At 42.7% G+C, this 11,816-nt stretch overlaps 1 protein-coding gene across 1 annotated transcript; it reads left to right on the top strand.

Moving 5' to 3' along the window:
• Positions 1 to 72: 72 nt before the first annotated feature.
• On the top strand, positions 73 to 10,550 carry TMED8 (transmembrane p24 trafficking protein family member 8; the record flags this gene model as incomplete). Its single annotated transcript, XM_010711773.3, has 5 exons — positions 73 to 158; positions 1,941 to 2,070; positions 2,990 to 3,131; positions 3,420 to 3,719; positions 4,635 to 10,550. Coding segments are annotated over 5 exons (876 nt in total), but the record flags the coding sequence as incomplete, so codon positions are not given.
• Positions 10,551 to 11,816: the final 1,266 nt, after the last annotated feature.

Raw genomic sequence — 11,816 nt, 5'->3', positions numbered from 1 at the left:
TGAGCGCTGCCTGCGCGCCTCCTGTCTGCCCGCTCACAAGGACGGAAAGCGACTTCTCTCCCTGCGTTCTGATCGTTAGAAAATGAAGCCGCAGCCCAGAGGACGGAGCCCGCAGAGCAGCGGGGTGATGGCTCGGAGCGCAGCGCCTCGCCGTGCGGGTAGGAAAGCGGTCGTGTGTTCGGTGCCCCGCGGGCGTAAGCGGGTCTGCTTTGACCTGTGCGGGAGCGGCCCCTGTGCAGCTGGAGAGAAGGGACTGCAGACCAAGCTGTCTGCTTTCGGGCAGTGTGTGCTGGATTCAGTGTAGGAGGAGCTGTCCGTGCGGGCTTACGTTTTAAAGCCTGTGAAATAACAAAGTGTAGCTCGTGGCTCACCTGTTCACACTGCAGAATCGATCAGGTTGCAGTCAACTCCAGAAGGCTTTGTAGTTCGTAGTAAGAACTAATGAGCTTTCAGGAAATGTTCAGGGCGGTTCGGTACTTAAGCACTTGCACTGTGTGGAGGCTGAGCAAACATATTCCTTACGCTGTTTTCTTGACGTTTTTTGTTCTTCAGCTTTTGTCTTCTGTATCAGCCTTCCCCTCATGCTGCTGCCCGGCCATCTTATCAGATGCTTGGCTTGTCGTTACAGCTGGGTGTATGGAGTTTTACTTTGTTAGAGTACATGTGTTGCTTGTGACACAGTTTCAGAAATCTGCAAGCTCAGTTTGTCAGAAAGTAGATCACACTATTTGTTAAACATCAGCCTCATTTAAAAGAGAAAAGACAACAGCAAGCGATTCATTAAAACAGCTGTTTGATGTCATCTTAGTTTGATGTGGATGACGCTGACATCAGCCTTCTTGAGTCCAGGCATTTTTTTATATCACTCTTTATTATGCTATCCAGTCTTCTTCAAGGAATGAATATAGGCTGTGAGCATAATGGCCAAAGTAGTTGCTGGGTACTCATGGGTGTTACCTGATGAATTTGTGTACATTGAATCTCCTTTGAAAGGAAGGGGTCCAAAAAGAATGATCCGAGAAGGCTGCTTGAGGAGGAATTGGCTGAATGCTGTAGATCTGCTTGAAAACCTTGCTCATGGTAACATGAGCCATGTTTGCCCTGTTCTAGTTCTAGTCTTCTTTACACGCTTAGCGTGGAATATGTCTGAGAGGAGCTGCAATCTTTTTTAAACTATTCCACACTAGATTAATAGTCTGATCCGTTGCTAATGAGACTATTTCTCCCATGTGAAAGGATTTTTTTATTATTGTTGATGGTAATTTAGAAAAAAAAATCTTCAGCAGAGATAGAATGCCAGGAATATTTCCTTTCTTGCTCATTCTTTTCCTTGTTTGAACCTTTCTTCTTTGTTCTGGAATGTCCCGCTCGTCACAGTGCAGATCTTGGACTTCCTTACTGTTGCTGTCCTGCCACTGTGTGGTGTACAGCTTTCTTGTCTGTGCAGCATGTCTGAATATGGCAGAGAGACCTGTGTGTTCTCTGTATTTCTTGGGACTGCTGGTGGGAAAGGTTGTGGTAGGGCACTTTCAGTCTGACTCTCAAAACTGTTCTGAATCCTTTCACTGCTCTAGTTGGCATCTGATGTCATGTAGTAACTGGTATAACAGAAGGAATCTTTTCTTGAGCAAAAAGTTGCTGCCGATTTCTATGCTCACAAACACTGCACTGAGCATATGCAGTGAATTAGCTGCTGGAAAAGAACATTAAAAATGGAATATGTTTCTGAAGTTACTCCTTCTGTCTGGTATGGAAGATTTTTGTGAGAAGACAAGGGCAGAACTCGGGTGCGAAGGGCTCTCTGCAAAGGTGTTGGGCAGGATGCTCAGTGCCTCTGTCCTGAATTCTGGCTGCCTTGGAGTGATCCTTCTCACAGCTGAGCTCTGCTGCTTGTGACCTGAGTGTAAGTGTTGAATTGTGGTGCTTTCTTCCTCTGAGAGGTCGCAGATAGGGTCACCTGTGAGTGCGGACGTGATAGAAGATTCAAAGGAAGACAGTTGCACTTTGGAGGACCAGAAAGTGGCTGAAGCAGAAGAGAAGCTGCCTGACCAAATCCAGTCCACTAAAGAGGTAGGTGGCTGTTTCTGACATCTAAAAGAAAGGAAGGAGGTGCAGCAGCATTTCTTCCACCCTACTTCTGTGCTTAATGACTGTGGGACAGGCTTTAAGTGAATCAACTTTCATCTTAACAGAACCCTTATGTCCTCCATATCTTAGTGAGAGGTAGAAGTTACTGACTGACTTTGCAAAATCTCTCTTGTGTACTATGCTAGTCCTTACTTCCTTGTTTCTGGTTTCTGGTGCGCTAAAGTTTCAGGGGTATTCTCACCTTCTGCCTCTTGTCTGGGTCTTCTGGGGATTCCCTTCATGCATGTTTATAGAAGAGGAGTGGAAGGTAGTCTGCCATCTTCTGTTACTTTTGTTGAGCAGCCAATTTGCTTGTATTACAAATACAGCTGGGAAAACTTGTGCAAGTGTCACACAGCTCAGGAGCTGTGTATTTTCATATATGGAAAGAGGGCTGGCCCCAGTAAACCAGATGGACCTTTACCCAGGATGCAGTTGATGTCAGTGTGATTGTGCTGCAGTATTGGTGCAGACAGAGCAGAAAGGCTCTCCCTAGAGAAGCAGCACTTTGGGAGTGCTTTCCGGGAGCAGTCAGCTGCATCTGCAAGGCTATTGCTTTGCTGAAAGATGACAATTAAATCTCAGAAAGATGCAAACGTGCCTGCCTAGAGACTCCTGGGGAGGCTAATGGATGTGTGGTTTGTGACATGAATGCAGTGTGTGACTGCAGAGTGTGTGGTGCTGTGGGGAAAGTAATGCTACGAGGTGCCTCAGACCAAGATGCTTTTTTCTATTTCTAACAGAAGCTTCTGCAGGATCTATCTTGACTTCAGCGTGAATTACTACTGAGTTGTTGTAAATCCATCTGAGGACTTTATTAACATTATAATCTTTGTAACTGGGTCGTATGTGCTTTGTGCAGGAAGCTCTTGATCGAATGACCAAGTACCACATACATCAGGGAGCAGGGGATATAGTCATGATTCAATCAGATCACACTGGTGCTGTGGATATTCTTTCAGCTGAGCTGGAAACTGCAGACCTCCTTGGAGAGCAGAGAAAAGGTGAGGCCTGAAAGGACCTAATTTGTTAATTACTCTGTGGCCACTTTTTTTTTTTTTTTTTAAAGTGCCAGTGCCTGTCTTGGCCAGAGAACAGTAGAGGCTGTCTGAGAGGCATTGCTGGTTCCTGTTCACTGCTGGTTCCCACTAGCCTGTGGGCTCCTTGCTAGTGTTGTAAGAAAATTTCATATCTGACTCTAGAATACAAGAGCCTTACTGAAATCAGTGAAGCTATTTATGGTAATTTGGCCAGTAGTAATATGAGCTGATGATCTTTTCTCCTTGTTTCAGCTCAGCCTCCCCCTCTGGCTCCACCTACTACATGGACCACAGGGAAGATGAAGGAATTCAAAGCCAAAATGGGAAAGGAGAAGAGTGCTAGGATGGTGGTGAAACGAGGCGAAGTGGTGACAGTCCGTGTGCCAACCCATCCTGATGGGAAACGTGTTTGCTGGGAGTTTGCTACAGATGATTATGACATTGGATTTGGAGTCTATTTTGACTGGACCACTGTTACGAGCACTGCCATTACTGTTCAGGTCAGCGAATCCAGTGATGAGGAGGATGAAGAGGAGGAAGAGGAAATTGAAGGTTGGTGCACACTTTAAGAGTTATTTTGTGGTGCTTGTTGCTATCCTGCTGAGAATGTTTGTCAGATGCTGTAATTTCCATCTACTTTGTTTACCCAGTCCACTTGTTATCTCTGCAGCCTGTTGGGGTTTGGTTAGGCTAAAATGACAGAGTGGTTAGCCCTTCCTGCTTCAGCACTTGTCAATGTCTGTCCTCTTCCAAGAGCATTTTTGAAACCTAATACACTGAAAAATAAAGGAGAAATCACTCTTCCAGCTCATAAGCTGAGAAATTTTTTGGTAGTAGATAATAAACAAAAGGTTCTTTTTCGTTTTTTACATTGTCCCAGTGTATCACTAACTCGTGCAGTCTCTGTAGCTGTGAAACACATATTACCTATTCTGTGGTTTCAGTATGTTTGTGACCAGTGCATCTGGGGGTTTTGGCGTCTGAAATCAATCTTGCAAGTTCTCCAAAATGTATAGGTTCATATTTCAGAACTTTATTCTTGGAGTGAATTGAGGATGTACAAACACAGTGAAGCTATAGTGAAGACCTTTTCCACCTTTCCTTTGCTCCATGTCAGTAGCACTGGGCCTCCTTAAGGAGACCTGGTTGTGGCATATATAAGAGGAGTGAACTGTCTTAACTGAAGTTAAGTCCAGGGAGAGTAGGCCAGACTGGCAGACAAGTATGCACTGTTTCATTACTATTATGAAGAGAACTGATCCTCAGTGTGTCCTTTTTGTCACAGTAAGAAAAGCTGGGCTTTGTGGGTAGTACTAGCAGAGGTCAGGGCAGACACTACATGTAATGCTATCGAAGGTCGCCCTCCTTATGTTTACATTCCTCTATATTCTGGTCTTGTTTAGCTTTTTATGGGCCATCTAGTAGCTTTACTGATGCTTTCATACTTTCCTTCTCTTTCCCATTCAGGACTTGCCCCTGTTGGTGACGTGGAAAGGGGCTCCAAAAGCTACCTGCGGAACCGCTATGGAGAAATCATGCCTGTGTATCGAAGGGACAGCCATCGGGAGGTGCAGGCAGGCAGCCATGACTACCCAGGCGAGGGCATCTACCTGCTGAAATTTGATAACTCGTACTCTCTCCTCCGCAATAAGACTCTGTTCTTTCATGTCTTTTACACTAGCTGAAGGGATGGGAAGGGGCAGGGATGGCAGACAGGAGGTGGTGAGCATAGCAGGCTGCCACCCGACCCTGATACTCCCTGATGGGCACTTCTATGTGACAGAACAAAGGCACAACTCTGCTAGCAACTCTTCAGACACAACTTGGTTTCTCCCCACACCCTCCTTCCCAGCTGTCCCGGTGGAGAAGAGTGGTTGTGACTGGTTGTCCACAGGCAGTTGTTATTTGTATAAAACTTTGGGAGTCCTGCTCTCTGTAGGTATAGTGTTGGGCCTTCATAGCCAGTAAATGCCCAGAGGCCAGGTGCAGCTGGTCTTGGTTTCTTTCTGTTGCAGTGGTACAAAATGAAGTCAAAATATTCTTCATCTGTTGCTATTCTGTAAGTCTTCAGGCTCTTCTGCTGTATCTGGATCACTAGAGGGCAGCTGTCAGCTGCAGTGAGACAGAAACATGTCTGGCTTGTCACCAAACCACTGATAATCTTATCACTTACCACCAGTACGTGTCACCAGCTGCCAGCACTTCCTTTGTTCCTATATATGGGGATGCAGCATGGTGGCATCTGGTGTAGATGGCATGGCGATGCTACAATAGCCAGCTCCAATCTATGGTACCCATGTGTTAAACAGAGTGTGTGGGGCTGGGGAGGGGAGTGCACAAATAGAAGCTCATAGGAAGATTTTCCTGTGGATCAAGAATTAGATGTTGCATCTGTAGATTATGGAGATATAAAAATTATGATTAAATCTCCAGTGACCACAAAGCTTTTTTTTTCTGTAATCCAGATGTAAAAACAGAAGAAATGGTTTACTGCTGTATTGAATAAATATGAAAAGGTCGGGATACAACCAAGAAGTATACAAGAAATGTTTCTTTGTAGCAGCATGTTGATTCACTGGTATTGCTGCCAGCTGAATAATAGCATATATAGGAAGGAAGATGCTCCCCATAGAAGCATAGTTTTTCAGGTGCTATTGCTGTTACAAAGGTATTGTTGCAAAAGAGCAGAAACTCAAAAGGGGTGGAATTTACCCAGTCCTTTTTGTACACCAGAATGAGCAAGGCCATTGCTAGCCCTGATCATGTGGTGAAGGATAGAGTTCCTTGATATGTTTTAGTGGCTAGTGATAGCACTTCCTGCTTGAGTATTGGCAGAGTTGAACAAGGATTATGTTAATCCTTCAGAGGTGAGTTTTAAATTGCATTTATCAGCAACTGTTGTTTATTTTAATACTAAAAATCATGCTCTTTTTAAGAATAGTGTTGTGTTTACACTTTGATACCTCTTTGCAGAGACACAGAATGGCTTTTTGCATGCTGATGCTAGTAGAATTCTGAGTTTTAATTTTTAAATCCTCCAGGTAAGGCACCTCTATTTGGTCCATTCCCTTTACTGAGAGGGGTTGATGAAGAAAATTGTTTTGGGGTAGTTAAAGCCAAAGATTTCACTGTCCTAGGAAGGCTGTGTATTTCCTTTTAAGGCTATATTGTAATGCTGTGGAATTTTCTTTATGTTCAAGCTCTTCTTCTAGCTATCTGTGATTACTTATTCACTGCCCCAGAGCACTTAGTAAGTCAAAAAGGTGTGTGTGAGAGAGAGATGTTTATAGTGGAGCACAAGCACAAGCTTGGAGCAGGAAGAAGGAAAACCAGAAAACTGGAGCAGACAGGAAGCAGAGCTGGCCAGGGTAAGGAGCGAGCTGGTGCTATTCTGGGCCCTGAGTTGGAAGCCTTTTTCAGAGGAGAGAGAGGACCTGGCCACAGGGGAACTGCAAAGCTGTTCCTCAAGCAGAGGGAAACAGGGCAGCCTTATGGGAAGATAGAACAGTAAGACTTGGTATCTGTCAGAGTAAAGTGATCTTTAGTTTAGCAGCCTGGGGAATATTATTTCTTCCTTTTTCCCCTCCTGGGGAGATGAAGGACCATCTTGTGGTCTTTATACAGCATTTTAATCAGGCCTGAGCAACTTGCATAGGGCTTCTTCCCACTCCCGCTTCCCCCCCCCCCCTTTTTTTTCTTTTCTTTTTTACTCTTTGCCCATGAAGTTCTTTGATAAGAAGGCAAGAAGATGATTTTTCATTAACCAAAAATTTTCAGCGCTGCCCAATGCAATTACTGCCTTTGGTCCTTTCTGATATAATCTGCAGGGTCCTGTGTCCACATGCTGGTTAATGTATGAGACACTGTGTGGCACCTGATCCAATTTCTAACTAGGATTTATTTATGATAAAGGGAATTTTGACCTATGCATGGCAATTGTAGAAAATTTATCCTGATCCTGTTTCACTACATACTGTGGGATACTGTTATTGCCACAATATAAATGTTTCTCCTATAATGTGGCCTCCCTATTGCTAATTCACAGCCACTTCCCCTCTCATTGTCTGTATTTTAATCATATCCTCAGTCAAAACACATATTTTAATCTTGTAAGATGTGAATAAGGCCTGCCTGACTACCAGTTCTGGTCACTTACTGAAACAAATAGTATGTGCAAGTTATCAGGGTAACTTGTTAGTGGTTTTAGTGTCTTGTAGATGATGATCCTATTGTTCAGTTCTAGCTTTCTGAAATGTGGACCAATCTTTTAATGAGGCTCAGGACACTTGTTTGGAACTGTCCCCATCTCCTAGTCTCACTGACTTAAGCTTAACAGAAGCATTGAATCTGGTATGTTATCCCAATCTGTATGTGCTGTCCTGCAAAAACACGATGCCCTTAAACAGACTTGCTGTGGTGGCACTGAAAGTATCTAGTGTGTATTATTTCACTACTTATGCTTCCTGGAAGCATGTGGTATCTCTTATGAACACAAAACAATTTTTGGCATAGAATATTTCATCTACAGGAAACAGAAGCTTTACAGTTGTACAGGATAATTACCCTTTGTTTATTCTTTCATATCACATAAGTGTTTCTCAGGTGTTGAAGTATCATTCATTATCTAACTGACGACTTCTTTTAGGAAGGATCTGTAGTCTTTATTCATACTCTGATAAATCCCCTAGCTTGGATGCATGGCTAGTGATTAACAGTGGCCACTTGCATTCAAAATTGAACTCATAGTTGGTTCAAAGAAGTAATCTCCTTATTTCTTGTGTTCTTTTTTCTGTTATCTGTGTATCCTGGAACTTGTATCTGATCCCGCTGTCTCTGAGGCAGCAAAGAAAGCCCTTCTTGCTCTGATTGTAAACTTGGGGAACTAGATATTGGGTTTAGAAAGAAAAATAAATTTAAAAGACATTTTCACTTCAGAGAGGGAAAGGGAAAATTCCCAATTTTTTTCCAGAAGGAAGATTTCAAATCAGTTTTAAAAATGTGTTTCTTCCTCCAGTAAGTTGTATCTAAAAATTCAAAAAGCTTGATTAAGGAGTAAGCTGCTTCTACATTTTGTGAAGTTGTCTCTTTTTTTTTTTTTTTTGCTTTTGTAAAAGCACAGAATTGTTTTTTCCTGTTTGTTTTGAGTATGACTTGGAGACATAAAACAATCCTGTTGCATAGGGTTTGCATAAAAATTAGGTTGTATAATTGTCTGTTCCATAATAATGGTAACAATCTGTTGGGTATTTTTAATGTCAAATCAAGTAAGAAGCTATCCATTGTTTTATTTTACTCTTCTCCTTTAGCAGCAGTGTACCAGCAGGAGTTGAAAGTGCATGTGTTTCACTGAGGACTGAGTTAAAATTGCTTAAGTCAGGCACTGCTTGTACTGATTTAATTTGCTAACCAACTCTGGGGCCCATGTTAAAGGTTATTGTTGTCAGATATAGGCTATTCTCAAAATAATATCTGGGACTCATTTAGTAGTTATGTACATTAATACTACCACTGACCCACTTACATGAACAGTAAGAGGAGAATGTGTGCTTAAGGAGAGAAAGAGCTTAACTGACTGACTTGAGGTACTAAGACAAAAGTTGAATTACTATGCAACAGTCTGAAAGGTTGCCAGATTCCTTTCTTTTTGGTCCTATCTTGTGGACTGTCTCCTTGTAACTGGGTGCATATAGCCATGTATGGCCTGCAGTGGGGCCAGTTGTGCTGCTGGACTTGGTGGGGTAGACTGGAGATGATCCTTGTCAGTGTCTTGTTGCTGAAAGAGGTACTTGTTCTTGTGAGCTGGAAACTGGGGGTAGAGAATTAATCTCTAAATGAGTTCACTTTGTCCCCACTGCTTATACTCTTCCTTCTTGTCTCACTACACCCTAGTGTGCTTTGCAGAGGATTTATCACAAGGTGCCTTAGGAGCAAGGAGCATGTCTGAAGTACGAGCCACAGATGTCATTAATCCAGGAGTTTTCTTCTTGTTTCTCTGCCTGTTTGAGTAGGGTGGAGGCACTAAGATCAAGCAAGGAGAGAAGAGTCCTGGTTGGCTGTCCTAGGGATTTAAGCTGTTCATTAGTCTGCCTTGTTGCTGTAAGATGAGTAGTAGAATTGTTAGAGTTTCCTGGCACCACAGGATCTTTGCCTTTGGGAAGAAAGCATAAGCTGCTGCAAAATATTCTGGAACACCAAAGGATGACTACTTCTGATATTCTGCTGGTAAGCCTGAGGACCAGAGAAACAGCAGACAGACGTAAATAGCATTCCTCATGGCCATTCATCATTTTACCAAAGTGAGTCCAGTGTTGAGTTGTGTGCTTATGTGTATTGAGATTGGATGAGAGACCAAAGCAACAAAGGTGTTTTTGATCTGCAAGTGTGAGAGAAATGGCTTTCTCCATTTGTTGTACCTGGAGATAATAATGGAATATCTGAATTGGAAGAAGGGAAAACTGTGAACTGATCTTGTTAAATACATAAGCAAATTAGGCTTAATTTAATTCTGATTGATCTAATTCTAATTAGAAGCCACAAGTTTATCAGGAGTCCAAGTGTGAAGTCACTTATCTAAACAAGTTAGTAAACACTAACTAAAGTTTTAGAGTGAACATCAAATGGCGGAGTCCAAACACATCTTGCTAGGTGGAGAATTTCCTGTGCAATTATTCCGCATTTGCCTCCAAAGTCTCTGGCATTTTATTCTGAAACACTTGTGCTATTGCAGCTGAAGACAGAACATCAGCCTGAATGAATGGATCTGTGATTTGACAGTAAGGATTATCTGGTTTAAGCCCATCTGAACTGGTGAGTGAAGTCTCTTAGGCTGGATGCCAACCATTAAGTTCAGAGCTAAAGAGGCTTTGCCTGACTTTTAAGTTTAGAAGCCGTTCTTGGAAGCTAAATAGTTGGAGATGATCTCCCTGTAACTTCCTGAATGCCTGAGTGACTAACTGCTCTCCTCAGAGTGAAGCAATCTGCTCTCAAGTCCCTGCTCCACTCTGCTAGCATAGTCTTTCAGTGGAGAGCATCTTGTAGGTGATCATACCCTTTTTGTCCAGACATATATTCTTGTAAACTGTGACAGCTGTCTCTAAGTCTTTATTTATGTGATGTGAATATATTTGTTGTCCCAGAACATTGAAATTCATTTGTCTGTACCAACCCGTTGCTTTTCATGTCCTCTGAAGAAATTAGTTTTAAAGGGAGGTTACTTCAACAAGATGTGGCACCAAATCTCTTGCTGAAGGGCACATGTGAATATTTATAGTGTTTGCTTTCCTTCTAGGCTTGGTTTGTATTGCTTATATTCGATGTTGTGGCTGATTTGTAATATTATATTGAAAGCTATTCCCTTTAAATAAACTTTTCACTTTGCAATCACAGCATTTGTCTTCTGTTTAAAGAGAGTGTATTAACAAAAGAAAGTGAAATACAGACTTACCAAAAGGAACATGAATACAATGAAACTTATTTTTAGAAGCAACAAAATAGCAACTATTCCAAATGTACTTTGCAGTATAGTGGACACTTCAGTTGCAAACGCATAGGAAAATGCACTGTCAGCTAGTGATCATTGCTCCAGCTAGGACGTTCTCTGTTAAAATGACTTGTGGCAATTTTTTTTTTTTATTTTTTATTTTTTTTTTAACTCTTCAAATCATCTGCAATGTTTGCACTCGTACTGAATATTTGAAGACCTGGAGAGGAACAAGCAAGAAGCCAGGCTCACAGAACTGGCCCAGAAAGAATTTGAATGGTCTATCATTCATTGCTTCATACTGGCACCTTCAGCTCAGTTTGCAGAGATCACTTTTAGCTAAGTATTCTGTTACAAAAGCTTTCAATTTGAAAGATTAAGAACATATTTTCAGTTACCAGATACTGATGAAATTATCTACAACAAAGTGTTTGTCTTTTGCAATTTCCTCATAGCTGCTTGACCATCAACTTCATCTTGCTGTGAAGTCTGGATTTATGTAGCCTAGAGGGAGCATCTTCAGAGAGTGCTTATTGCTCAAAATGAGACCTAGGGTGGCTGAAGCTGTGGATACTTTCTCATTTGTTTCAAAACCCAGTAGGTCAGGTGCTGCATGAGTTCAAATGTCTCTCTTCTCGTCTTGTGTTTGCCTGGAGCATTTCTACAAAACAATTGATGGGCAGCAGTGATCATACAGAGAGTTGATCAAAGGGATACATAACTGCTAAGTTAAAGATACTGTCCCTTTTTCCCTTTTTGGGAGCATGGAAAAGAAACAGCTCTTCAGTATTTGACTGCCATTAGCTCGCTATGGATCTCTGCCATCTGTCCTGGCTCAGGAGTGTGGCCGAGAGCACAATTAAACTTTGGGGATGCAGGGAAGAGATGTGACATTTCACAACGTTTTTTCACAGTCTTTCTGTAACTTTAGTGGTTGAGCTGCAGCAGGACAGACCCGTTCTTTGGCAGCGGGCTGTGCTGGCCCTACGCAGGAGGACGCTTTCCAGCTGCACGTATGGAGCACGGTTCCCTTGGCCGCTCGAGTGCTGTCACTGGTGTCAGTGTTGCTTGCAGGGACGGCGGGGTCGCCTCGGACGCTCCCTCTGCGTCCGGGCCACGCGATCCTCTCGGCTCCTCGCAGCGCGGAGGTGGTTGGGGGCGGTTGATGC

This window comes from Meleagris gallopavo, chromosome 5, assembly GCF_000146605.3.
Source record: "Meleagris gallopavo isolate NT-WF06-2002-E0010 breed Aviagen turkey brand Nicholas breeding stock chromosome 5, Turkey_5.1, whole genome shotgun sequence".
Classification (NCBI taxonomy): Eukaryota; Metazoa; Chordata; class Aves; order Galliformes; family Phasianidae; genus Meleagris; species Meleagris gallopavo.
Note: the sequence above shows the minus strand (reverse complement) of the source record. Positions and strands in the feature narration are given on the sequence as shown.